This window comes from Polypterus senegalus, chromosome 17 (genome assembly GCF_016835505.1).
Source record: "Polypterus senegalus isolate Bchr_013 chromosome 17, ASM1683550v1, whole genome shotgun sequence".
NCBI lineage: Eukaryota > Metazoa > Chordata > Cladistia > Polypteriformes > Polypteridae > Polypterus > Polypterus senegalus.
In genome coordinates, this window is record NC_053170.1 from 33779757 (window position 1) to 33804115 (window position 24359).

General features: G+C 38.0%; 1 protein-coding gene across 2 annotated transcripts in view; it reads right to left on the reverse strand.

Moving 5' to 3' along the window:
• The window catches only part of myom3 (myomesin 3), a 313022-nt gene that overhangs the window by 69821 nt on the left and 218842 nt on the right, over positions 1 to 24359 (reverse strand). For both annotated transcript variants that reach the window (XM_039740882.1, XM_039740883.1), the window contains exons 22-29: positions 21754 to 21910; positions 20065 to 20171; positions 15643 to 15687; positions 12649 to 12785; positions 9619 to 9763; positions 5444 to 5503; positions 846 to 913; positions 642 to 752 (exon numbers count right to left, since the gene is read on the reverse strand). In XM_039740882.1, coding sequence (XP_039596816.1) covers positions 642 to 752; positions 846 to 913; positions 5444 to 5503; positions 9619 to 9763; positions 12649 to 12785; positions 15643 to 15687; positions 20065 to 20171; positions 21754 to 21910 — 830 coding nt within the window. The remainder of the gene's footprint in view (positions 1 to 641; positions 753 to 845; positions 914 to 5443; positions 5504 to 9618; positions 9764 to 12648; positions 12786 to 15642; positions 15688 to 20064; positions 20172 to 21753; positions 21911 to 24359) is intronic.

Consider the following 24359-nt stretch of genomic DNA (forward strand, 5'->3'; position numbering starts at 1 on the left):
GGCATGACTGTTAAAGGCTCAATTTAAAATATAAAGGGGGATGAAGAAAATCCACCTTAATAAATTTTGTGTCTGTGTATCTGTGAGTCTCTCTGGGTGCTATGGCTCGGTCATTCCAACTGATTGCACATCCCCATTGCATTTGCCATTCTAACAGATGGCACATCTCAAACATTTGAAGTAATGTATTTTATTACTACAAATGTTTGAGATGCACCATCTGTTGGAATGGCAAATGCAATGCATTTTATTATTACATGCATTACAGAATAGATGGTGCACTGCAAATGTTAATTACTTAGATTTCAACCTATCTTAATAGGGTAGCACAGTTATAAGATGAAAAAACAGACAGTTTGTTTAAGCTGCTTACAGACAATTGTTTTTCTCTAGAAAATTGTGCCATTTTGATGGCCTGGGCACAAGCTAAATGAAATCAGTAGCATTACTTGATATTTAAAAGGCTATTATACGATAAATCTTTGTCCATTTTAATTGCAATATAAAAAGCTATGTGAGCCAAGAGTCACATAGAGCTAATGAAATCATTTAAACATTAGACAGTACTCATCACTTATTATATTTAAATGAACTTCAAAGTGCTTCAGTGAAAATCCGCTAGATCATTCAGTATATTGTACCTCTTTCAGAAGTAAGGAGCTCTGGCCATCCTGGGGATTGAAGTGAAAGTCTGAAAGCTCCTTCCTATCTTTGAACCATTTCAGAATGCTTTCTTTCTTCAGGTTGGTGGCCTTCAGAAAATAAGCACAAGAAAGCAGTAGATCAAGATTTGAGTGAAGTGATCAGCTTCCAGTAAAGAATGATGTGTACAATGGCTGCTGTACCTTGCATGAAATAAGAAGCTCACAATCATCTGTGATTTTCCAGGACAGAGGCTCGAGAAAGTAAGGCCCTGAAACAAACACAAACCATTATAGCATGTACACTAAAGAGAAAGCATGTATAAAAGTGGTTTATAGCGTGACATAATAAGTGAACTGTAGAAAATGGTGGCTGAATGCTTTAGAATGATTGTTTATCCTCCGATTTTGTTTTAAACTCGTCAGTTTTAATCATCCTCATTTTTTTACATTTTATTTGGCAATGTAAGGTTTGAATAGTAGGTAATATTTAAACTGTTTTCTATTGTTTTATGGCATTTTTATCCCATATTATAGGATAATAAAGGTTATTTATTAATGATTTTTGGATAGTTGATAATACTAATGTAAGTACTTTTCCAAAAGCATAATTTACAAAACAGGTAAGATAGAAATATGTAACATGGCTTAGACATTGGAGACAATGATTGAAAATGCAAGAACGCAATATAGATTAAATATGTCCCATTGCTTGGTAATAAGGAGACTGTCATGGCAGCATCAGGGATTATCCATGAATTAACCTTGAAATGGATATGGATACATCCTACTTGTTCATCATGACTAAAATTGCCATTCAACATGTTTTGTACCTTTGGCTGTGAGGCTAAACAAGAGTACTCTGAGAAACCCAAGATGCAAATGGGTAAAAAATGCTGGGTACACTCAGAATTTGAACTCAGACTCATTGAGACTTGAGTCACCAGTATCATTGTGCCACCTTACCCATTGTTTTGCCTACTGAAATGATGACAGTAAGACATATTTTATATTGAAATGGTCTGTGTGAGTCATAATGTGCTCCATTAGATGTCTGTGAGTTAGTTAAATGACTAATTCTGTTCTATGAGTTTTCAGAAATTCAAAGGCTGAGGCTTTGCCTCTAGAAGTAAGCCTCAGCCCTCCAAAAAAGGCCTACTAACAAAATGAGCTTTAACTTAAACCCTATAAGGAAGCTTCACAGCTTGCACAGGCCCAACAAGAACAGGTAACAGCTTTTATATTCAAAAACCTAATCATGGGGGAGAGAGGGTAGTCATACATAAAAAGTGTCTTAATATTAATAAAGTAGAAAAAAACTGACATAGAAGAGCTCCAGTAGTAAGTTAGTTTTGAGCTAACTATGATTGCCCAAAGACAGTTATTTCCGAGACATTCTATGGTCGTTTTTAATGATATTTTCTAAAGAGGATGGTGAAGACAGGACTGAATATTACCAGCAATGAGCTAGCTGCCTTCTGCCTAAGACAGAGATAACACTCGGTGCTTTAGAAGGTGTCTTAAGATAATAGACTTTTGTCATCTTACACCATTTCCTTTCTTACTCATTCTTTCAAACAGTACAAGGCCATTATCACTCACAATAGTACATGCAGGGACAATTTCTATCCGTAGGTCATAAGGTTACTGAGCAGCCAATCATAACAATAAATGTTATGACATAAAAAAAGTGTTTATCTATGTTTATATACATAAGGTCTTGACATTCTAATATTCAAATGATTGGATCTTTAGCTTGACTCACTATTGCTGCACATTTTTTTTATTTGCTGAGACATCAATTCCCTTATAAAATGAAAGTATGCATCCTTGCAGGGGAACAAACTGATGAAAACTGCATAGCATACGGGCTAATAATTCACTTTCTATCTTTTTGGATCCATTCCTTATAAAGTCAGTCAATCACCCTAACAAGTCAGTACCCAAATTAAATCATTGATTTTACAATCAACATTAATATAACTTAAAAAGAGAAAAATTCACCCTGTCAGGTGTCTTGAAAACATAAAATATCAAATGAGAAAAGTTAATTAGGCAGACATGAAACTCATTTAAAAGCATGGATTCATTTGTGGTTTAGCTGGGAAAAGAAAGTTCAGAATCAATCTTGGCAATCCGTGCTTTACAGGCAGAGTGCTTTGCCACACCCGCAACACAACAAAACAGATCGGGATCCCGGCTGGCAATCCCCGAGGCAGATGTATGGTCCAGATCCACCCTTTGGAAATAACCCTCTATCTGCTGCAGCCAGGTGTTACGTGGGTGTCCCTTTGGCTTGGTCCAGCCATTTGGGTCCTCAGCAATAAGGATCTTACGAGCTGTATCTCCCTCAGGGAATCGTGCCACATGGTTGTAGTGCTGTAACTGACGCTCCCTCACAATGCAGGTAATGTGCCTCATTCGGGACTCCATGATTAACCGTTCATTTCACAAAAAGTCAAACCAGCGGTACCCAAGATTTCATCAAAGAGACACAGTAGCAAAGGAGTCTAGTGTACATCTCAGGTCACTGGATAGCGTCCATTTCTTGGAACTATATAGCAAAACAGGAAGCACCAGGACTCTAAAGACTTGGACCTTAGTACTTTTGTAGAGATATCAGGAGCACCACACACACTTATCCAGTGATCTCATGAACCCCACATGCTCTCCCAATCCGTCAACTGACTTCATAGGAACAGTCGCCAGAGACGTGAATGTCACCACCGAGGTAAGTAAGCCTCTCGATGAGGTCAACATTCTCTCCACAGACAGACCTACTGCTGATGGCTCTGCCTAAGTTTTCATTAAAGGTTTGGATCTTGGTTTTTATTTAGGATACTCGCAAGCCCAGACACTCAGATTCCTTACTCAGTCTCTCAAGAGCATCTATCAGAGCCTCCATTGACTTGGTGAAGATCACAACATCGTCAGAAAAGTCAAGATCAGTGAATCTTTCTTCACCAACACAGATGCCCCACAGCCGCTGGACCCCACGACCCTGCCCAACACCCAGTTCATGCAAACACTGAACAGGGTAGGAGCAAGAAACACTCCTGAGAAACTCCAGAATCAACTGGGAAAAGCACAGAGGTTCTGCCTCCACTCTGCACAGCACTCCTAGTGCCAGTGTACAGGCCAGCTCTGATATCCAGCAACTTTAGGGGGATCCCATGAAGTCGCAGGATGTCCCACAGGTCACCTTGATCAACTGAGTTGAATGCTTTATGTAAATCTACAAGGGCTGCAAAGAAACTATGCCAATATTCGTTTGTGCGCAATGAGAACCCTCAGTCCCAGGATGCGGTCGATGGTAAGCCTCTTAGCCATAAAACCAGACTGCCCTGGTCGCTGATAGGTGAGCAAATGATCATGGATCCTATTGAGGATAACCCTAGCAAGGACCTTACCTGGCACAGAAAGCAGTGTTATCCCCCTGTAGTTGCCACAATCCAGGCAATCTCCCTTCCCCTTCCAGATAGGGACAACAAGTCCCGTTTTCCAGTCAGTTGGGATGACACCCATCTCCCAAATGGAAACAAAGATTGCTTGCAGTGCCAGGAGGATTGCCTTACCACCAGCCTGGAGAAGTTCACCTCCGATACCACAGAGTCCAGCAGCTTTCCCTACCCTCAGCTGGTTCACCACCTGTGCAATCTCAGTGAGACCGGGTGGTTTACAGCTAATTGGAGGGTCAACTCAAGAACTGTGGACCCAGAGATGTCCAACGTCCTAGCCAGAGGATTCAGCTTTAAACAGCTGCTCAAAGTAACCAGCCCAGCAGCCTGTAGATACGCAGACTGCAGCGCCATCCGTAAGAACCATTCCATCACCTGCCCTGACTGCCACTCTCCGAGGAACAGATTCTGATGTGCGTAATGCTTCCATTCCTCTGTAAGCAGGAGGTGGGTCACTAGACCATAGTGGTCCTAAGCTGGATCTTTAGAGTAGCAACAAGTCTGTGGTCAGAATTCACAAAATGGGCACTTCTATAGGCTCTGCAGTTCTGTAGGAGCATCTGCCCATGAGATGCATCTGCCCATGAGGATGTGATCAATTTCCTTCACCACACCAACAGCAGTTGGAGTACCAATCCAATAATGAGGCTTTGGGCCCTGGAACCAGGATCCATCGATCTGCAGCCCCTGACCTTTTACAAACTCAAGGACCATGGAGCCACTTTCGCCACAGTTCCCAGACACATGGAGGCCGACACAATCATCATAGCCAGCCCTGTCAGTGCCAGTGGTAGCGTTAAAATCACCCATGACCAGAGGAGTGTCACCTTGCGCGCACCCATAAACCACCGAGCGATGTTCCGAATAAGATGTCTCCATTACTGAGACATCACTCACCCACAAGTGCCTTGATCTGAGCCTCAGAATATGCTCATTGAAAGGGGTGACACCGGATACCATCAGAAGGAGCCGATCTGCCATAGCAACTGCTACTCTCTGAGTATGACAGGCACCAGAGCGACCAGACCAATAAAAGGTTTACCTATCTCCAGAGATCTGGCTAGTCCTAGGTCTGCGCACCTCAGAAAGTGCTGCAAGTGAAATGTGGAGTTACAAAGCTCCTCCAACCACAGAGGAAGATGATCATCTTGCCGGAAAGACATGTTTACATTATAGTGTGAACGAGCTGGTTACTTGTAGACCATCATAATCTAAAGTACCAAATTATGAGTATGACAAATTAATGGACATGTTGACCACAGTGAAATTTTGGGAAAACAAAGAGTTGAACAAAATAATGAAGTAATTCAAACAGGACACATTAATCTTATGCAGACAACTCACCCATCTTCCTTTTCCAGTCATGTCTATTAAACTTTGACTTAGCCAGTGTTTTTCTAAAACCTGAAAGACAAATTTGAAACAAGTGTTAAAGGGCGCTTTATCTTAAAAAATACTTGTCTGTAATTAGAAAGCAACTTGATGCACCATTTTCTGGTGTTTTAACTATTTTTGCAGTAACAACACCCACATACACCACAAATGCCGCTCATTTTAGAGCTCAGAATAAAAGATTAGTATCATTTCTTTTTGGTTTTCATCCATTTTACATATCTGTTTACTATATTTTAGGCTTATGGGAATAGACTTTATGTCGGCAGTGTCAAGCACAAGGGAGAAACATTAGTACAAATGCCAGAGGGGCTCGGTAATCCTAATTAAAACCAGCATCCCTGTTTTTGTTATTACTGAAAGTTTTACATATAATTCATATAAGTAATTTTCCATATTTTGCTTTTTGATAAGATAAAAGTATAACACAATTTGTTACACATTTTCAATGTCAGTAATGCTTTCTTTTCAGTTACATGATACATACATTCAGTGGTGTCACTAGGGGAGTTTGGAAACCATCAGAGGAAGTGACATTCAAATAATAGTCTATAAAATTTTTATCCAGTGTTTCAAGCTGAAATCAACAAGGGGGGCAACCTCCAACCGTGTTGGTGAACCAAATGAGTGTCTACATGCCATTAATAGTTGGAATTACTGCGCTGCATTAGACAGCAATGCGTATGGACAACTTTCCGTTAAGGAGCTCTACATTAAGGTTATCAAGAGCCTGTAATGTTCTATGGTGCTTATAGTGGGTCCATCAGCTAAAGACCAAATTGGTCTTGGACTTCTCGGCTCTTTCTCTGTCTTTTCCAAACCTCAAATCTGCAATCTAGGTGTTATCTTTGACAGTGACCTCTTTTTGAGAAACAAGTTAATTTTGTAGTCAAGAGTTGCTTTTTCCAGCTTTGTCTGTTAGGAAAGATCAAGCCTTTTTTATCTCCTAGGGATCTTGAGAAAGCTACTCATGCTTTTATCTTCTCTCGCCTTGATTACTGCAACTCGCTTTATTCTGGGATTAGCAAATCCCTGATACGCAGGTTACAGTTGGTCCAGAATGCTGCCGCTCGCTTTCTGGTTGGGGCAAAAAAGTATGACTCTTGTTTCTCCAGTATTAGCTTCTTTACACTGGCTGCCTGTCAGTTTTCAAATTGATTTTAAAATCTTGTTGCTGGTTTTTAAATCTTTACATGGGCTTTCTCCTGCCTATTTATCCGAATTGTGTGTGTTTTACACCAACCATCCAGAGTGCTTAGACTTTCTGGTCAGTTGTCTCTTGTTGTCCCTTGTACTAAGTCTAAAACTAAGGAGGACAGGGCCTTTGCAGCTGCTGTGCCTCGCCTGTGGAACTCTTTACCTCATCACATAAAGGAGTCGTCTACAATTGAACTGTTTTAAACGAGATTAAAGGATCATTTCACTTGCATTCCGTGACATTCAGTAATACTGATGGTTTCCTCATTGTGATTATGTAACATTACTTCTATTTATTATTTATTTTATTTATGTTCATTTATTTTATTTCTGTTTATGTTATTCATGTTAATTGTATGTTTTTCTTTAATTCTATTATTGTAAAAGACTTTGGCCACAGCATTCCTATGTTGTTTTACATTGACATTCTTAATTCAGCCTTGATTACCTCACTGGGAGACACCAACCCTAGTGACACCACTGCGCATCATACCTCCAAAGTTCCCTGTCTGAAGTCAGATTATTTTTTCTTCCTGTCTGTAAGGATTGTATGTCAATTAAGTTGACTGCTGGCCCCATGTGAATGTGTGCAGATGTGTGACTGGGTGAGTCTTGTGGTGGACTTGTGACTACATAGAACACTGTCCTGAAATAAGCAAGTTCAAATAAATGAATGCAAGACCAAATGAATGTTTAGCTAGCTCCTCGCAGTAATAAAATAAGTAAATGGTAATGCATAAATAATTATAGAAGTGGAAAATTATAATTGGGGTTCCTTAACATGTCACAGTATATGGCAGGAGTAGACAAAGTTGGCAAAGTCCTCAAGGGCAACCCAGTTGTTTAATAAGAAGCATTTATTGCTCAAGTAACACTTCATTTTAGGCGTCTCGCTTGTTAAGATTTTGAACCCTTATAGCTTATTTTAGTCATAAACAGCTGTAGTCTTGGTTTTTAATTACTCCTTAATAGCAATAAGATGCAAATAACAAAAACCAGCATATCTCCATTTAGCTCATTTCCATTTAAAACTGTGTATATTTATTGTGTACTGTTTTGTTTGATTAAATAGGAAAGTGAAGAGAAAAAAGTGAAGGAATGAGAATTACTAATCCGTTTTACACTTGAAATCATTTGGATGATATCCTTAGAAAGGAAAAAAAAAAACCTAGGATATGCCAATGACCTGACATGGCAGAGTTAAAGCACTAACCAGCCATGAAATTAAAATATTGGCAAGGATTGTTTTCCAATTAAGCAACCGGGTTAGAACAAAATCCTGCAGCCACTGCGACCCTCCAGGACTGACTTTGTTCACCCCGGTATATGGCAAGTACCTATGTATATTATGACATAAACACATGTATTGTTTGAATGTCATTCACTTTTTAGTATATTTGTATTATTTTATTTCTTATGTTTGTTTACTTTTATTAAAAATACATAAAGACTTTCATATATGCATTGTGGAACTCTAAGCCATCCACTGATTTTGTACACTCAGTTATTCCATTAAAGTGTTGTGGATAGAGGCGCTTATTGTGGCAGCACTGGAGAAAAGTCAGAAGGGAACCCAAGATGGGGCAGCAGCCCATTGCAGGGACACCCAATGACAGGACCAATTTAGGCTCACCTATTGACCAAACCTCCATGTCTTTCAAATGTAGAACTACCTAAGGAAAATCCACATTGGTACTGAGAGAATCCAGACTGCACACATTGTGTCTGATCTTACATTTAAAGTCAGAGTTTAGAAGCTGCAGTATTGTGTCACTGTGTTATTTAAGGATTCATAAAGTTCATTAAAAAAGCAAAAATGAGGGGCAAGGTATACATCTCAAATCAATAAAACAAATACTCAAAGGTTATCTAAACAAACGAGTAAAGAGAAACTCAACAAACAAGCAATGCAACGTTCTTAGAGACTTGCTTAAATGTTTGATTAACAAGAACCAGGCCTGGATTTGAACATTCTTTAATGGAATAGAAGGGAAGCAGTATCAACTAGCTTCCCATATTATAATCCATTTATACATTAAAGCTGCTCGATCACCGTTGCATTTTTTAAAGAAATTCTACCAACCAGAAATGTGTCTGTATCACATTGAAAGCAATGTAGTTTGAACATATGAAGGCCCCGGAATTTGACCTGGGACCTTTATCAGCTTTCAGGTCTTCACAGGTTCGGAATCTGGGTGTCCTGTTAGATGACTCATTAAAACTTGACAAACAAGTCTCTGCCGTGATCGGATCGAGCTTTTATCAGCTTTGCACGCTTGCAAAAATTAAACCTTATCTCACTGACAAGACCCTGGAGATGGCCATACATGCTTTTATTACATCTCGCCTCGACTATTGCAACTCTCTTTATTATGGCATCTCCAAATCCCAAATTGCCCGTCTTCAATTGGTCCAGAACGCAGCTGCTAAATTTCTTTTAAAAAAGAAAAAAATGGATCATGTGACTCCGCTTCTGAAGTCCCTTCATTGGTTGCCTGTTCAATTCAGAATACATTTTAAAATCTTATTATTTGTTTTTAAAACACTGCATCAACAAGCACCCATCTATTTATCTGAATAAACCTAAACCTAAAACATAATATGGCATTAACATTATGTCCTTTTTTATTATCTAACACATAATTTTATAAAAGCCATTCTAAAAATAATGCAGATTTTTTTCTTTTATCACTCTAGACAAGGCAATGAATTTAAATGTAGTTTGATATTTGATCCTCAACCACCCATTTAAATAGAGCATACAGTAAGTTGCAGAATACTCTCAATTTCTTAAAATAAAAAGTAGGAGGCATTCCTTTGGGGTCGCACTTTACATAGCTATTGAACAGTAGAGAAGACAAACTTACAAGAAATAAAAATCTATATGAGAAAAGCATGTTTTATAGTTTGTTTTTTTTTTTTCAACTTACACTCATCTATCAGCACTAAAGTGAATTGATTCTTGGCTCGGCCATCTTTAAGCTGGGCAGTGTAGGAACCTTCATCAGCCTCAGAGAAATCGTCAATCAGAATTTCAAGTAAGCCATTAGCTCTGTCAAAGTTGATCTTGCGTGCCTGGAGAGAAGAGAAATTGCTGGTAAAGCAATGTTGGGATGACTATTAATAGTCTAAGTTATCTTCAGCTTTGTCTGTGTGCTGAGAGCTACAGCATAACAAAAATGTAAAAGTTTTTTCTTGTTTTAGAATGAATAAATACAAAAGAATGTTGTTAGTGGTAGTGGAAAAGAATCAGTGGTTGTTATATTACTTCTTTCTCTTTATCATTTAATTTCCAGAATGAATGTATTCAGTGACCAAAAATGATTTAACAATCTGTTATTTATAGCTAGGCTTTCCTGGTTTTTTAATGCACAACAGCAAAAACTATTAAGAGTGGTAAGTTGTAAATTCTGGTATCTGATTATGAATATAACAGCTGAAAGCCATAAAGTAGGTTCTGCAGATGGCTTTGATAAGAATTAGGTAGATGATTGAAGGGCTTTATGGAACAAAAGTCTTGTGTGATTCAATGGACAGTAAATTGTTAATCAGCCTGGAATTTTACAGATCTGGAGATGATCCAAAGGGGATTTGAAACGGGGTGCACCAATACTATGGAACGCGTAGAGAAAGTCACATTACACACCGCCTGAGAACACAGAACCATACTGGATGTGACACAGCAGCTCTGCAAGCATGAAGGAAGACAGAGCCTTTTTTTCAGTGGGGGGTTAGTAAGTAGACCTTGTGATGGCAGTGAAACTTGTAATGTCACCATGGCAAGAAAGAGCGAGTAGCTTCTTCAGAGTTTAGCAAAGAATACAACTTGGCCTGGCAGACAGAGGATGAAATGTAAAAACACAGAGAATGGGTGAATAGAGAGGGCTTGCAAAATGCAGCAAGATCTCCGACGTGCCAGTGGCAACATATGGTCCTTAGCAGGGCCATCTTAACGTATGGGCACGCTGGGCAGTAGTGCATAGGGGCCCCATTCTAATGTATGTGTGTTGTGACTTGCTGAGTGGTTGTGTAGGTAGGGGTCCCAGTGCACTGCTTTGCCTGGGGGCCTATAATGCTGTTAAGACGGCCCTGTTCAAGCCAGGGAGGCTGCGATGATGTGAAACAGATAAGAAGCCAGGGCTTTCTCCCTAAGTCACACCTTACAAAAATTAAATACATGCAAAATATACTTTTTAAAAATGCATTATCACCTATATGACTATATTTAGAGATGCAATTAAATAATTCCTGGATAATTATATTACACTATCTTGCACTACACTTAAATGTATGGCAAATATATAATCTATTGTTGTTTTAGTATATTGCAATGTATTTTTCAAAATATAAAAATTAATATATTTTAAAATACTAGGAATAATATATGGTAAGAGATTGTCGAAACATTTTTAAATATACTGTAAATGTTAGTTATACTATCCATCCATTTTCTAACCCGCTGAATCCGAATACAGGGTCACGGGGGTCTGCTGGAGCCAATCCCAGCCAACACAGGGCACAAGGCAGGAACCAATCCTGGGCAGGGTGCCAACCCACCGCAGTAGTTATACTATAAAATATATATTAGAGTTTATATTTAAAAATACTTGTTTTTGTATATTGCAGTGTTTTTAAAAATACATTAACCTGGCATTATAAGTATGACCAAGTAGACATTTCACAGGTGTTGGTTAAGTTAAGAAATGTTAGACCAAATCGCACTGTGACACAGCACACATTATAAACCTATCATTAACTCAGTACAGGTAAGTAAGAAGGTTGTACATTGAAGCTTCTCTATGCTGGTGGAGCTGCCTGGTTGAACTGCTTTTAGTTAATGACAGGGAGGTCAAAATAAATTGGCCTTTTTGGGTAAAAAGATGAGATATGAATGATATGGCTTGGGTCTGAACACACTGTATACTGCACGTTTTATGCATAATATGTTTAAAAATTGGTTTGTTACAATAAATTAAGGGAAACGTGTGTCTCCTTATATCTCAATTATAGTATTAAAGTTTGAGTTACATATATGTTACATTATTGGGCCACATTTTTTTTGGATAAATTGCAATATATTTCTTTTTCTCAAAGGATTAGCTAGTAGTGACCCTTCAGTGGTTGGATACATTGGGACGGTGTTGACCATTTAAGAAGGACACCAGGGGCTGCTATGCTGAGGTTTAGTCTGGTGTTTATGTAGCTGGACTGGGTCATCCTAACTCTGACAGTTGTTGTTGTTGTTGTTATTAATATTAGCAGTAGTATTACAATTATTAGTATAACATTAAGCTGATGTCTTCCTCCAAGGTAACTTCATTCAACATAAAGTACAGCTGTGTGAATGCATACTTTTCATTTAGAGTATGGGCAGGTTAAGTGACTTACTAAGGAGAGTTAAGGTGAAGGCCTACTAGTTTGTAAAAGAGGTCGGAGTCAAGATACAGGGAAAAAGGTGTAGTACATTTGATGTCAAGCAGTGTAAAACACATCAAAAGGTAAAGAGCAACAACAGAATTATGGTTTACTTTGAATCTTTTTAATTTTATTCTTGGTATGGAAAGAGCTTACAAGAGTGCTCTCTGATTGCACAATATAATCATTAATTTCTGCAGTGCTGTGTAGGAATAAGCAGGTTAGAAAAGGAGTGAATAAAGAAACACATTAATTAACAATTAAACAGTTCATTCTTTCATTCATTCATTCATTCATTTCCTTTACTGGGTCTTCAAACTGTCAATGGCTAACGATCTTGGTAAACACGTTGGTACCATACAACACTTTAATAGTCCATAAGCAAATTTTCTTATTTTTTTCATGGAGGGACAAGATACCTAAAATCCTTTTGGTGTCAGTTACCAAAAATCACAGTATTGCTACAGAGTTAGAAAAGTTAGCATGAACAATAACTGCTCTTGACTTCAGTGACTTAGAATCGATCATATTGAAGGTAAACTCACAGGCGTACTGGAGAGCTCCTTGTCATTGAAAATCAGCTTCAACTCTGCAGATGGGCTCAGCTTTTCAACCTGCAGCCACAGCCTCACGGTGCCATTGTCCAGGACATCGACTGCCCAGTCAGATTTCATTCCTATCACTGTGAAATTTTCAACAGCTTAGAAACCATATACAGTATTATGGATCAATTACTAAACAAGTAAATAATGAAACATGGTCTCCTAATAAGGGATACAAAGTAAAGGGAACAAGCAAATATACTATAAGTAAGCATTCATTTATATCTTAAAAGAATAAAAAAGTTAATGAAATCTTTTAGTGATGTGGCTATTAAAATAGTAACAATATGTTATACTATTGTCATCCAGAAAAGGGTAGTGGAAACGTTTATAAGTAAATTTACACTACAAATAAGCACCTCACCAGAGTTAAATATACATCAAGTCATAAAAAAAAGAAATCTTTGTGCCTGGAAGTACTTGCTCAATCTGAATGAAAACCAACAGAGGGAGATCGGTATGTCCAGATAAGTGAAATTATTAGATGTATTGTATGTTATACTCACAATTGCTACTAGATAGCCTCACATACTGTAGACCATAGTTTAAAATAGTAGTGAATTTGTAATACTGCCATCTTGCCTGTGGGGTGTACATGCAGAACTCTTAGTGGACCTACAGTACATGTGCTGAACTATGTTACATAGTTTTATTATTATATAGATTTTATTCTCAAAATTAGATTCTAATTCATGCAAGGTGTATGGATCTCAGAGTGGAAAATTGAAAGCCAGTCTGCACTTTCTCCTGTCTAAGCAAACAGAGACATTTGTTTCTTCTACACCAGCCTGGTGCAATGTTCCTGTGAGGCAATGTCCAAGCATATATTCCTGCCAACCCCAGGGAAAGCTTACATGGTAGTTCAAAGTGTTTTCAAGATTGAATCCAGGACATACTTCCTCATGTAACAGGTAGTCATGTAGTTGACAAACTTTGACAAGCTTTAATAGTTATGTGGATGAGATATAAGGACACTTGTGCTTTATCTTAGTTAAACATCGAGTAATTGCAGGTTCATTCCAAACATGCCAGATTGATTGAATATTCTCTTCTCTTTTGTGTTTAATGTTTCCCTAATGGCCCAAGATCAGTATTATAGCATTTTGCAACACTACTTACAGCCCATTCCACATCCTTCACATAGGTGCAATTCAATGAGGGTTACTTATATCTGCGTCCAAGAAGCCATCTGACCCCCAATAGGACTCCACTAGTGCAGCCCAATTTTCAACCAATACATGATGCCAGTGCTTGGACTGTGGATCGATTACTCTCAAAGGCATAGATAAAGTAGATCCAGCAGAATTCGTTCAGCTTAATGGTCAATCGTGTAATCAAGGACATCAGTGGAAATTAAGTGGAAGTGCGTTTAGGACTGAAGCCTGGAAGCACTTCTTTACTCAAAGAATTATGGGGATGTACTTTGTAAAATAAACTACTGAATCATGTCGTTGAAGTAGTCTCAGAAACCCTGAGAAATCTTTAAGAAGTGTCTGAATAAGATACTGGAATAGCTTACCTATTAGCTAATAAAGCAAGCTTGATGGACTGAATGGTCTCCTCTCATTTGTCAGTATTGCTATTTCTTATTCTTCAAAGCTACTACTTCTTCCTCTCATATCACTGTTTCTACATAACAGTTTTCATAATAACTGTGACACTACTCCCAATATTAAACGGAGGATGACATATTATTGTCAAATCACTTTATTCACATGACACTCCAATACAGCATCCTGCACTTCTCTTTATCAAAAGAACAATAGTCAATTATAGCATCTTAGCCATGGACTCGACATCTCTGTTGCTCTTTAAATAATTTCCTAACTTAAGGAGAGTTGTCATAAAAGTCATTAAACGTTTACATTTTATATGTTTAATTATTTCAGGTTAAACAGAGTGGACAGAAGTAATAGTAATGCCTTGTTCATTGATATATTAGCACAACTGAAAAAAGTTCGGACAGGAGTGTCAGTAGGCTTTGCACCCTAGGAGTCAAGTTACCCGAACTATTCCATAACATTTTAGTAATTATTTACTGCTCTGATTCTGTTGTTTTTGGTCATAAAATAGGTCATTAGGATAGCAATTTACAAGAATAATTCATAATTAATTGCAGAATTATGGTATTTGAGGGTTCCTTTAGAGTGTGTCTTTGTCTTGCGTGATTTGGCTCAAAAGCTAATCGACACATTTTCATCTCATAACAGCTTAGGTTTCGTGTTTGGTGTTTTTCCATCCAGCTGTTTTCACTCTAGACTGTCCAGGCCCGCCGCCAGGGGGGGCACAAATGGGAATCTGGTCCGGGGACCTAACGGAAGGGGGCCCCTTCACGCTTGATTTTTTTGTGCATTTGGGGACCCGGGGGAAGGCAGAGGGGCCCACACGTACCCAGTTGTCTGGGGCCCAAATATTTCTGGCGGCGGGCCTGGACTGTCCTCAAGAAAGTGTGGCACACACACACACAAACCCATCATTGAGATATCGATGTTTTCAGCATCAGGGGATCCTAAAATATCAAGATCTGTTGAAAACTGGAGATCGAAATTTTTGATGAATCTAAAGCATCGCTCTTCCCCCATAGACGACAGGTTATGGTGGGGTAGGGTGTAAATTAAAAATGGTGTAATTCTCATCAGTTCCCGTTGGACAAGGTGTCACCTAAGTCTGAATCTAATACTGATTGATTTTGGAGAGAAACAATGGTATGGCTGCTTCAGTTCATTTCATGTAATACCTTCAAGGACTAAATTAATCTCTGTGTTTTATACAAAAAACAGATAAAGAAATATTGCTTGAAAGGCTATCCTGCCAATCAGAGTTTTATGTTTGTAGAAACTATATGTGGTTAAGACTTGGAACAAAGTGATGGTGTAAGGCAGAGAAAAAAGAGAAACCTTAACGATGTGCCAAAACCATGCATATAAAAAAACTTACATGGATTTCTTACGTCCCAGCTGAGCTTCAACATCCTTTCAAGATCTGTATAGAAAAAATATCACTTGCATAAATTGCTTTGTCATGCTGTCACCATTTGGATAGAGGTTACATTTGTCTAGACCAACATGCCTCAAGCTGCGTATTCTGGCACCTATAGTCACAGTGCCTAGGCTTCTTACTCCAAACACAAACCTAGACACAGCCAGGAAGTGTTTCCACAAGTAGCACCTTTGATGCAGCCCTATTATGTTGTTCAAGGACAGGGATCCCAAGTTCCTGTCTACACTGATGACAAAATGACCACTTATCATGGATAAGGTGGAAAAAGCAAAGAGAAGGATGCACCAGTATAACCTTTTTGGATTTTGGACAGTTTGTATGGCTGATCTTATTTTCATTCTTACGCTAATTTTGATGTGGATAGGGTATCTGGGAAACAATTAAGTGACACAAGCATTTCTTTATTGCTATCAAAGGGCATTTTAACTATCCGCATATATCGTACATTTACACTTGCTGTGCAAATGATTATATGACCACTATACTAATACTGGGTAGGACCTCCTTTTGCTTTCAAGACAGCCTTAATTACTTGTAGTATTGATTCCACAAGATGTTGGAAGCATTCCTTTGAGATTCTGGTCCATGATGATGATTGCTTCTTGCAGTTTCTGAAGATTTGTTTGCTGCACATTCATGCCGTTAATCTCCCATTCTAACACATCCTAAAGGTGTTCTATTCGATTCAGATGATTGGGAAGGCTAATGAAGAACACTGAGCTCATAGTCACGTACATGAAACCAGTTTGCTATGACTTTTGCTTTGTGACACGGTGCACTATCATGCTGGAACTATAGCTATTAGAAGATGGGTAAATTGTGGCCATGAAAGGATGGACAGCAACAATGGCATTGAAATGATAATTGGTTGGTATCAATGGGTCCAAAATGTGCCAAGAAAACATTCCCTATGTGATTACACCAATGCCACCATCCTGGACTATTAACACAAGGTGGGTTGGGAGTATGGATTCCTGCTATTAATGGCAAATTCTGACACAAATGCTGAAATTGAGATTCATCAGACCAGTCTTCAGCTGTCCAGTTCTGGTGATTCTATGCCCACTGCAGTCTTAATTTTCTGGTTTTGGCTTTAAAAAAGGAACCTGACATGGTCTTCTGCTGTTATAGTCAGTCTACCGCACATTTCAACATGTTGTGCATTCTGAGATGCTTTTCTGCTCAGTACAGTTGTACAGAGTGGTTATCTGAGTTACCACAGGCTTTCTGGTCATTCTCCTCTGGCCTGACATTTGACACCTTACTGGATATTTTGCTTTTTGCACCATTCTGAGTACACTTGGGAGAATGTTGTGTGTGAAAATACCTGGAGATAGTTACTGAAATACTCAAACCAGCCCATCTGGCACCAGCAGTCATGCCATATCAAAATCATTGAGAACACATTTTTCCCCATTTGGGTGTTTGATGCTGCTGCCACAAAATTAGGTAATTGCATAGATTAGAATATGAGCAGGTGTTCCTAATAATTTGTTGAGTGACTATATATTTTGATGACTAGAAAGAATTTTTAGTGGTAGAACTTGCTCTACAAAGGTTAGCCCACAAGGAACCATTAACCAAGAGTAATAAAAATAGCAAACATGTAAGTTGTCTGGGACAGCCATGAGCAGTAATTTTCTGAATGAAACAGGAGAGTCCCTGATGAGGAAAGACTAAAAGAGTTGAGCCTTTACAGTTTAAGCAAAAGAATATGAAGAGGTGACATGATTGAAGTGTTTAAAATTATGAAGGGAATTAGTACAGTGGATCGAGACTGTTATTTTAAAATGAGTTCATCAAGAACACGGGGACACAATTTGAAACTTGTTAAGAGTAAATTTCGCACAAACATTAGGAAGTTTTTCTTTTCACAAAGAACAATAGACACTTGGAATGAGCTACCAAGTAGTGTGGTAGACAGTAAGACGTTAGGGACTTTCAAAACTCGACTTGATGTTTTCTTGGAAGAAATAAGTGGATAGGACTGGCGAGCTTTGTTGGGCTGTATGGCCTGTTCTCGTCTTGACTGTTCTAATGTTCTAATAACACAATGTTCCTTCTAATGATAACACAAGGAGTGAAAAATGCCTCATGGGTGTCCTAATAGCAACTTATACCCATTCTCCAGGGTGGTATGTGACAACAAGGAGCATTCAAAAGAATTACAGGGGCCACGGTGCCCTTTCTTGAGTGTCTGGCCTTTCAAACACATTGTGTCTTAGATGCAGAGACATCTATTGCCACTAGAGGGTACTCAGAACTTTGCAGAAACAAACTTATTCCAAGGGATAGTCCCAGAGCTAAAAACAGCATGGGGTATAACAGCCATTCCTTGAGTCAGGGTGAGGAGTAGAGTATTGACAGAGGCTTGAAGTGAGGTTGGGAAGCCAGCAGATGGAGGTCAGAGAATGGAAGGAAGTGGGAAAATTCAGCCACCCACCTCACTGTTCAGTCCAGAATGGGAACTTGTGTTTAATAAGGCCCAGTGGGGCAGCAAATTTTCTTTGTTTTTTAATTTTTTTTCTTTGTTCCTTCTATTTGATCATATCCCCTTTATTTCTGGTTTAAAAATACATATTTTTGCTGTATCCTTTGATTCCTACTTTTTGTTTTCCAGGTTATGGTAGCAAAGGAATAGGCATAAAGTTTAACTATAAGGCATTTATCATAAATTAAGTGTGTCCATTTAAACCTCTTCTCCTTCAGCTTGGTTAAATAAATAATCATTTTGTTTCTATCCTTTAGTTCCTGTGTCTTGTTTTTAGAGTTAGAGTGGGAAATATATAACGCAACATAATAGTTTCAAACTTTTTTAAACCAGTTCAACATCATGGGCAGCCAGAGCAAGCCCTAAATAGGGCATCAAAGCATGGCAGGGTCCACATTCACACGGTCCAGTACTTACATGGGGCCCAGCTTCATTAAAAATTTGAATTACTATTCAATGTATAGCTTCCCACAGCATTCCATAATGCTTTAAAATAGAGACATAGAATTGTGACGTAAAAAGAAAATTACAATGGTGATGCAAATGGGGCAAAATGATGACTTGCTCCTTAATGAATCTTCTACAGTGTTCAGCCTGATTATTAATTCCTCCATTTTCTCTACAATAAGATGCTGCAGATGTTCTATCAGACAGTTCCAGGGCTGAGGTCCAGGGCTCCAAAGGCACGGGGGCACCCCCTGACGGTGACCATGGGCCCCTACAGGGTGGTCACCCCCACGTGGTCTGGGGAGGATGTAAGTCCTTTTCTGGTCTTCCTGCACGTCCCGGCTATCTATCTATCTATCTATCTATCTATCTATCTATCTATCTATCTATCTATCTATCTATCTATCTATCTACCTTTGTAATTCCACATGGGACTAAAGTCAGATCACACACACACCCTGTGCTCACTCTCATGCCATTGGAAGGGTATCTATCAGCTCAACATTGAAGCTTGTACTTGAAATGGGGAGTTGAACAAATTATTTGAACCTGGACAAAGTAAGCATACTCTCCACACAGGAGGCATCCCATCCTAATTTTCAAACTGCATTTTTTGAATCAATATTTGTCTAATTATTTCACCTTGTCTTAAAAATCTAAACATAAAGAATTCAGTACTTTTGAATGTATTTTTTTTTATATAACACAGAAAGTTCAGACAAAGAAAGCATTTCAGCTTGTTACACAACCACACATTAATGAGTGCCAAGCGTTATTCTTTTGTATCAGTGGGGTAGAAACAGAATATAAATGTCAGGTTTGAAATAGTCAGGGCCGTCATTAATTCTCTAAAGTTTTATATATATATATATATATATATATATATATATATATATATATATATATATATATATATATATATATATATATATATATATATATATATATATATATATATATATATTTTTTTTTCTTTTCTTCTAAGATGAGGGTAGATCAGCAGAGCCAACATAAAGCTAAGATGCGCATAGCAGGGTGCCACTGGTTTGCAGTAGTGCTTTCTTTCAGTTTTTCATAATATACTAATATTTTTCTTCTTGGTCTTTACAACATTTAATATGTTGCTACTTATAAAGACTGCAATTATCCAAAGCAATATACTTTTCTTAGAAATCAATCCCATACACACAATATACATTTTATGCCAAGCTTATAATCAACTGCTAGCTTATATAATGTAACTCAATAAAGGTAATTAGGTCTTTTGAAATGTAGATATTTAATACTTTCTTTCTTCATCCTGCAGCATAAAATCTAAATGCTCAGATCACCTTTTTTAAGCATTGGTTTAATTCTTTCAATTCTGCATCATACCATTATAGACCTAGCAAAAGGTTTCAAGTTGAGGTTTTATCAATTACCTTCTTTAGTGAAGTCGTAGCTGGAGGAGAATCCATCAGCATCCAACATTTCTACAGTATAAAGGCCGAGGTCATCTTCAGAAGGATTTTTAAACACCAATTTTGATCTAAAGAGTAACAAAATTAGTTTGACAATTTGTTTTGTTTGTTTCATTTAATGCTCTTTGAGGAAAATAAAGGATCAGGAGATGAGAAAAACATCCCAGTCTTTGTTTTCCATTCCTACTGCATGGTGATGGAAGATGCCATAATGAAGACTACTTTAATAAAACGTCGATACACCACTTATTGAACTGGGAAAATAAACTGCAATAAAAACTAAGACTAATTAACCAGCCACAATTAACACAAAATGGACTATTAAACAAACCATATTAAACTGCTTAAATAAGTGTTCAAGCAAGCTGTTGTGTTGAAATGTTTGAAATTTGACATATTTTAAATAATAGTAGTGCAGACTGCTAGCTATTGATTTAAACTTTAATTGATTTAACCTTTCAATCCTTATTGATATTAATCTTCACCTTTTATTTACATTTTTTTGGAATGTCTAAAACATCTCAAAATTACCCATGAACCTCAGGGTGAAACTTTATAAAGTGCATGTATTGTAATGTCAGAAGGTCCTCAGGGTTTGTAAGCATCAAGTCATTCTGACAACACCCTTTGTAGGATATCTAAGAAGCTGGAGTCATAGTGGAGGACATTAGTTTGCTCACGGGTGATGAATAAGCATATCTCTACCTAAAAAGTCCTGTTATCCAAGAGAAGACTTGCAAAATATTATATGGATTCAATAATGAATGACAGAAAAAATTAAAAAGAAAAATAAATACTCATTACTGTTGAATTAGGTATGAAAAGCTTATCAAGGATTGCTGAGTACTCTCAGTTGTTCACAAGTGTTTAAAATTACCTTAACAGACCTAACTGCCATATACTGGAAGCATTTATCTGTTTTAATAGAGACATGAGACAGAAAATCAGAGGGAAAAAAAGAACAGATAGGCGGCTTTTAGCCCATTTGGAAATGGAGATCGAGTAAAAGGGATCTTGTAGGAGATTCCAGGCAGTGAGCGTTGTCAATTAAGAAACATTGGAAGAGGATTGCTTAGTTTAGGGGTGAAACCATTCATTTCAGAATACGTAAGGGCACTGCAAGAGGAAGCAAGACATGAAAGAGTCTGTTAACTAAAATGTAAAAGCCATTTGAATAAAACATGAATTGTTTGAACTTGCCATATGTTTTGAGATTATTCCATTGGGGAGAGGGAGTTTGATTGTACTTTTTGTTAGTTAGTTTAGCTTACAGGGGTCCATGTTAATAAATAAGACTGTCATATCAATAGATCAAAAACAGTAAAGGGTTGAAGAATGGAATTATATTTAGAATTCTAAAAAGACACTGAAGAAAAAACGTATGGATGATCAGGATGGTGACTGAAGTATTTAATATGAGCTGATCATCTAATGTACTGTATATTAATATAATTTGCAGTAATCTTAAGATGATGCCAATGACGACTTACAGTGCCTATAAAAAGTATTCAACCCTTCATAGGTTTTCACATTTTATTGTTAAACAAAATGAATTACAGCATTTTTTTCTGACATTGATGTGAGTCATTTTGTTTTTACAAATCTTAATTTCTAAAAGCTACCCTATCTTTTGTTAGGCATTTTTCGTACCTGTTGCCTTCTGCTACTTTCTGGACCCTTCCAGCATCTAGATCATCTTTGTAGTTTTTCATCCATTGAGCCTGAGAGGAGTCACTCGTCTCTGGTGTTTGGAATGACAGGAATATAAAGCCGTCTTCATCTACACCAATTTCAATGTCTTTCAAACCTAATAAAATAAAAATGAAAGATGAAGGCCATGGAATCAGCCTGGAGCTCCTACTGGATTTTCATTAAGTCAGCTCTAGTTAGAGGAGTGTTTTATCCTTGCTTTCTCCTATAGAATGAAATAGTACTGTTAAGATTCCATAATAACCTTAAGTTTTGTAGCACTTCCCAGAGTTCTTTTCTTCAGTCATCCCCTCACACTGGTTCCATTCCATCTGAACTAGTGTGGTGCTGAGGTGTCACCCGTTGCATGGCTGCATTCGGGTCCTAACCTGGGGTCCTGAGTTGGTTTGTCATGTGGTGGGTGCGGCAATGCGCTGCATCAGCGTGTGCTCCTAACCTCCTTCTCCTATATATTGGAATAATTGACAATGAATTCTGAATTTGCATATACACTTTTCTTTATAGAGCAGGGTTTCCCTCCTAATCACCTGTCCCCCACAGAAGGTGATCAGTCATCTGTTTTTATGGACAGGGGTTTTAATGGTTCTGCTCTCCCTTTTTAAAGCTTGGTCATCTAAACGTTGCAGACCTGGATCTGCCTTGAGTTTTAGAACTAGGCCCACTTTGTCTTTCTGCCTTTCTAGAGTTTTAAGGCCTAGTTTTTGATGCTGAAGCCTTTTTTGAGTTTTGTGGGCAACAGATGTCATAACATATTCTGCCCATTCCCCTTGGGTAAGTCCCAGCTACAGTATATACCAAGATAGTAACACAATTCACATAAAGCTTGATCCCCACTTTGGTTTTTTTTTCTTTAGGACTGTGGATGGAGTTATATTTTTGGACATGTATCCATTAATTAGCAAATACACTTTCACACTGCGTGTTGTATAATCCCCAACACTGATGGGGTTACAATGGTTTTGCTTCTAACCACAGTTGTTCATATGGCACACAGCTTTACTTATCTATAGCACTTGATGACCCTGATACTCTGGGCTCTCTAATCCAGTGTCTTATTTGTATTTCTGAATGAATGAGTAATACTCTCCTGACACTAAGTAGGAAAAAACAGAAATCTTAGTTTTTGGCAAAAATGGTAATAATGAAGATCATAGAAATAAAATGGATCACTTAGCATTAAAAGTTAAGAGAGAAATGAAGAATTTAGGTGTAATCTTGGACTCTGACCTAAACTTTAAATTAACTTTTAACATTAACCATATAACTAGCACTGTATTTTTTACATTTAAGGGACATTGCAAAAGTTAGACCTCCTATAACATTGCAAGATGCAGAGAAATTATTTTATGCTTTTGTTTGAAGTTGACTAGATTACTGTAAAGCACTCCTAACAGATCTACCTAAGAAAGACATCAATTGGTTTCATTTAGTTCAGAATGCAGCAGTGAGAATCTTAACCTGTAAAAGAAAATCTGAGCACATCTCATCCAGTTTAGCATTGCTACACTAGTTACCTGTGTCCTTAAGAAATGAATTTGAAATACTACTAATGGTATATATGTACAGCTAGGTCCATAAATATTTGGACAGAGACAACGTTTTTCTAAGTTTGGTTCTGTACATTACCACAATGAATTATTAAATGAAACAACTCAGATGCAGTTGAAGTGCAGACTTTCAGCTTTAATTCAGTGGGTTGAACAAAAGATTGCATAAAAATGTGAGGCAACTAAAGCATTTTTTAACACAATCCCTTTATTTCAGGGGCTCAAAAGTAATTGGACAAATTAAATAACTGGAAATAAAATGTTCATTTCTAATACTTGGTTGAAAACCCTTTGCTGGCAATGACAGCCCGAAAGTCTTGAGCTCATGGACATCACCAGATGCTGGGTTTCCTCCATTTAATGCTCTGCCAGGCCTTTACTGCAGCGGCTTTGTTTGTGGGCCTTTCTGTCCGAAGTTTAGTCTTCAACAAGTGAAATGCATACTCAATTGGGTTAAGATCAGGTGACTGACTTGGCCATTCAAGAATTTTCCACTTCTTTGCTTTAATAAACTCCTGGGTTGCTTTGGCTGTATGTTTTGGGTCATTGTCCATCTGTATCATGAAACGTCGCCCAATCAATTTGACTGCATTTAGCTGGATTTGAGCAGACAGTATGTCTCTGAACACCTCAGAATTCATTCGGCTGCTTCTGTCCTGTGTCACATCATCAATAAACACTAGTGTCCCAGTGCCACTGGCAGCCATGCCCGCCCAAGCCATCACACTGCCTCCACTGTGTTTTACAGATGATGTGGTATGCTTTGGATAATGAGCTGTTCCACGCCTTCTCCATACTTTTTTCTTGCCATCATTCTGGTAGAGGTTGATCTTGGTTTCATCTGTCCAAAGAATGTTTTTCCAGAACTGTGCTGGCTTTTTTAGATGTTCTTTAGCAAAGTCCAATCTAGCCTTTCTATTCTTGAGGCTTATGAGTGGTTTGCACCTTGCAGTGCACCCTCTGTATTTACTTTCAAGCAGTCTTCTCTTTATGGTAGAC